Source organism: Cricetulus griseus, chromosome 2 (assembly GCF_003668045.3).
Source record: "Cricetulus griseus strain 17A/GY chromosome 2, alternate assembly CriGri-PICRH-1.0, whole genome shotgun sequence".
NCBI lineage: Eukaryota > Metazoa > Chordata > Mammalia > Rodentia > Cricetidae > Cricetulus > Cricetulus griseus.
The window spans coordinates 146,008,655-146,010,897 of NC_048595.1; the positions used below are offsets into that span (position 1 = coordinate 146,008,655).

Here is a 2,243-nt window from a genome sequence, read left to right on the forward strand (position 1 = left end):
CCCTTTCAAACCCCCTCTACTTTGCCGGGGGTGGTTTGTCCCAAGGACTACAGATAAATAGTCCTGTCAAAAGGCGCAGCTCGCGCGGCTGTACTTCTGGATCCAGAGTCAAGTTCAGAGCCCCAGGCTAGCGGGTCAGCGGCCAATCGCGCCCGCTCCAGGAGCACAGCTCATTGGGGACCGGCTGTGCTAAGGGCCCGGGTCTCCGGTACTTCTCTGAGCTCTCCCACGCCCCATCCTCTTCCAGGGAGCGGAAGCCGGAGACGGCGAGACTGGACGGGGCGGAGGAAGGTGGGCGCGCGTGGGCGCCGGGGACTAGGCGATGTCCACCGGCTCGGTGAGTGACCCCGAAGACATGGAGACGCGAGGGCTGCAGCGGGTCCACCCGGCCCCCGCCTCCAAGAGGCCACCTCTGCACAGCACCGAGCGAGGCTATGGCTCGCCCAGCGACAATTCTTCCGCGGAGGAGGAGGACCCCGACGGCGAAGAGGGGTCATGCTCGTTGGGAGCTGTGGGCATCCCGGGGGGCTGCAAGAGGAAGCGGCCCCGTGTGGCTGGCGCTGGCGGCGCAGGTGGCGGCGGCGCAGGTGGTGGTGCGGGCGGCGGTGGCAAGAAGCCGCTCCCGCCCAAAGGCTCGGCCGCCGAGTGCAAGCAGTCGCAACGGAACGCGGCCAACGCCCGTGAGCGCGCCCGGATGCGGGTGCTGAGCAAAGCCTTCTCCAGACTCAAGACTAGCCTGCCCTGGGTGCCGCCCGACACCAAGCTTTCGAAACTGGACACGCTGCGCCTGGCTTCCAGCTACATCGCGCACCTGCGCCAGCTGCTGCAGGAGGATCGCTACGAGAACAGCTACGTGCACCCGGTGAACCTGGTAGGAACAGAGACCCGGGGCCAGCAGCCCTAGCGCTCCCCGGGTGCAGGGCTGGGTCGGTGGCAGAGGAAGAGCCCAAAGGGGAGAGTTCTAGAACCCGTTGTGAGGAATCTGGTTTAGTGGCCCCCAAATCAAGGCAGGAGGAGCCAGCCTTTTTTTCTTGGAGAAAGTCATCCAGCCTTCTGATCAGTGTCCTGGGCCTTTGCCCAGTGACAGCTATTAGTTAACACTCTACTTCCGGGGTAAACGGTGGCTCCCCACTGCGAGTATTTCTGCGTTTTAGACCGAATGGGAAAATCTCAGATGCCAAACTTTTTCCAGACAACAGCCTAGCAGGTTTCCATCCTCCAGAGATGTTTTCTTGGGGGGGGGGGAGGGGGGAGGCGGTCACCTAACTCATTAAAAAGTTTGAGTGGTTTAAAACAAAACAAAACATTAATGGAGGATAGTTTTCCCAGACGCGATTGTCCGGAAAGTCCCTGTGTAAACTGCCAGCTCCCTGGGCTTGGGAAAGATTTCCAAATTTACTCGGAAGCGAAAGGCTGGGGTGGGTGGGTGCAATTAAATCACAGAATCCTAAACTTTCGTGCTTTTCAGAGAAATATCGTCTGGGCGCTCCACGAGAAAGCATGAATGTACGCTGTGGGTCTCCAATAATCAGTAGCAAATTACATGCTAATAAAACGACAAGACGCACAAATTCCTAGAACACTAATAAAAGACATGAACTCTAGGGAGAGCGGTTTCGTTTTGAGATTGTTTCTCCTCAGTATCTGACACTCATTTCGATTTTTCAGACGTGGCCATTCGTGGTCTCTGGACGACCAGACTCTGACACCAAGGATGTTTCTGCAGCCAGCAGACTCTGTGGAACTTCCGCTTAGAGGGACAGCAACGCGGCTGACGGATTATGTTAAATGCTAAGGACTGGGCCAAGGAGTGCCCATTGGATTCTGGACCTTGTCCTTTCCCTGGACCTGTTAACAGGACGGCTGACTGCCCTTGTGGAGCACAGGTGGCCATGGCTGCTGCGGATCATCGCGACTGTGGGTAGCCTATGAGAACCTGGCTTCCTGGGAGGAACTCGAGGAGATCCAACCTGGGGCTTTAGCTCTGAGCATAAACCCGCAGTAGTCATCTGCAGAAACAGGGGCTGGTTTTTAAGCTAATGGTGATTTCCCCTGTGGTTGATGGCAAGGTCCTGCGCAGCCAAGTCCTTTTCTGTGACAATGGTTGAGTTGTAAGAGCTGAGCAGAGGTCTCTTTCGAAGTCTCTAAGGACTGTGGCATATTCCCACCAGGGACCTCTCTTTTAGTGGTGGTACATGCCGAGATGGTGATATATACCATTGGAAGCCGGTTTTGTCTCCAAT

The 2,243-nt window shown here is 56.9% G+C and overlaps 1 protein-coding gene across 1 annotated transcript; it reads left to right on the plus strand.

Moving 5' to 3' along the window:
- The first annotated feature begins 322 nt into the window (after positions 1–322).
- LOC113833761 (musculin) lies at positions 323–1,755 on the plus strand. The gene is made up of 2 exons (XM_027398701.2): positions 323–871; positions 1,669–1,755. Exons 1-2 carry the CDS (start codon positions 323–325, stop codon positions 1,753–1,755), a joined length of 636 nt encoding a protein of 211 aa, XP_027254502.2.
- Positions 1,756–2,243: the final 488 nt, after the last annotated feature.